This window comes from Penaeus monodon, chromosome 19, assembly GCF_015228065.2.
Source record: "Penaeus monodon isolate SGIC_2016 chromosome 19, NSTDA_Pmon_1, whole genome shotgun sequence".
NCBI lineage: Eukaryota > Metazoa > Arthropoda > Malacostraca > Decapoda > Penaeidae > Penaeus > Penaeus monodon.
Genome location: NC_051404.1, coordinates 39,474,727 through 39,475,103, shown reverse-complemented (window position 1 = coordinate 39,475,103; position 377 = coordinate 39,474,727). Strand labels below are relative to the sequence as shown.

General features: G+C 46.9%; 1 protein-coding gene across 4 annotated transcripts in view; it reads right to left on the bottom strand.

Annotated features, from left to right (window-relative positions):
- Window positions 1-377, bottom strand: part of LOC119585220 (organic cation transporter protein-like) — a 16,938-nt gene that overhangs the window by 5,256 nt on the left and 11,305 nt on the right. For all 4 annotated transcript variants that reach the window (XM_037933876.1, XM_037933873.1, XM_037933875.1 and 1 more), the window contains exon 6: window positions 44-198. In XM_037933876.1, coding sequence (XP_037789804.1) covers window positions 44-198 — 155 coding nt within the window. The remainder of the gene's footprint in view (window positions 1-43; window positions 199-377) is intronic.

The window sequence follows — 377 nt, the reverse complement described above, 5'->3', positions numbered from 1 at the left end:
TTCTTTCATTTTTTTCCAGGCTTCCTTATCTTGCGAAACTTACCCAACACGAAGCAGCCAAGATAAATCCCCGATGCCATAAAGGCGATAATGGTCTTCATGAATATGTAAAATTCGACTGTAGGGGAAACAGCCGCTAAGAACCCCGATAGAGTGAAGAGGGTGGAGCTCAGGAGGACGACTGGGCGACGGCCGATCCTGCAAGGTCAAAACAGGTCGTTGCAGGTCGTCTGCTATGAGGAATCAGGAAGGCAATGGCCGCAAGTCTCGAGTCCAGACAGGGTATTTCGCTGCGGTTATTATATATATTATCATTTACTGTTAGTATCAAATCCGGTTTTCGTTGCCAGTACTTGGTTGCTCTAGATGGGTTGGGA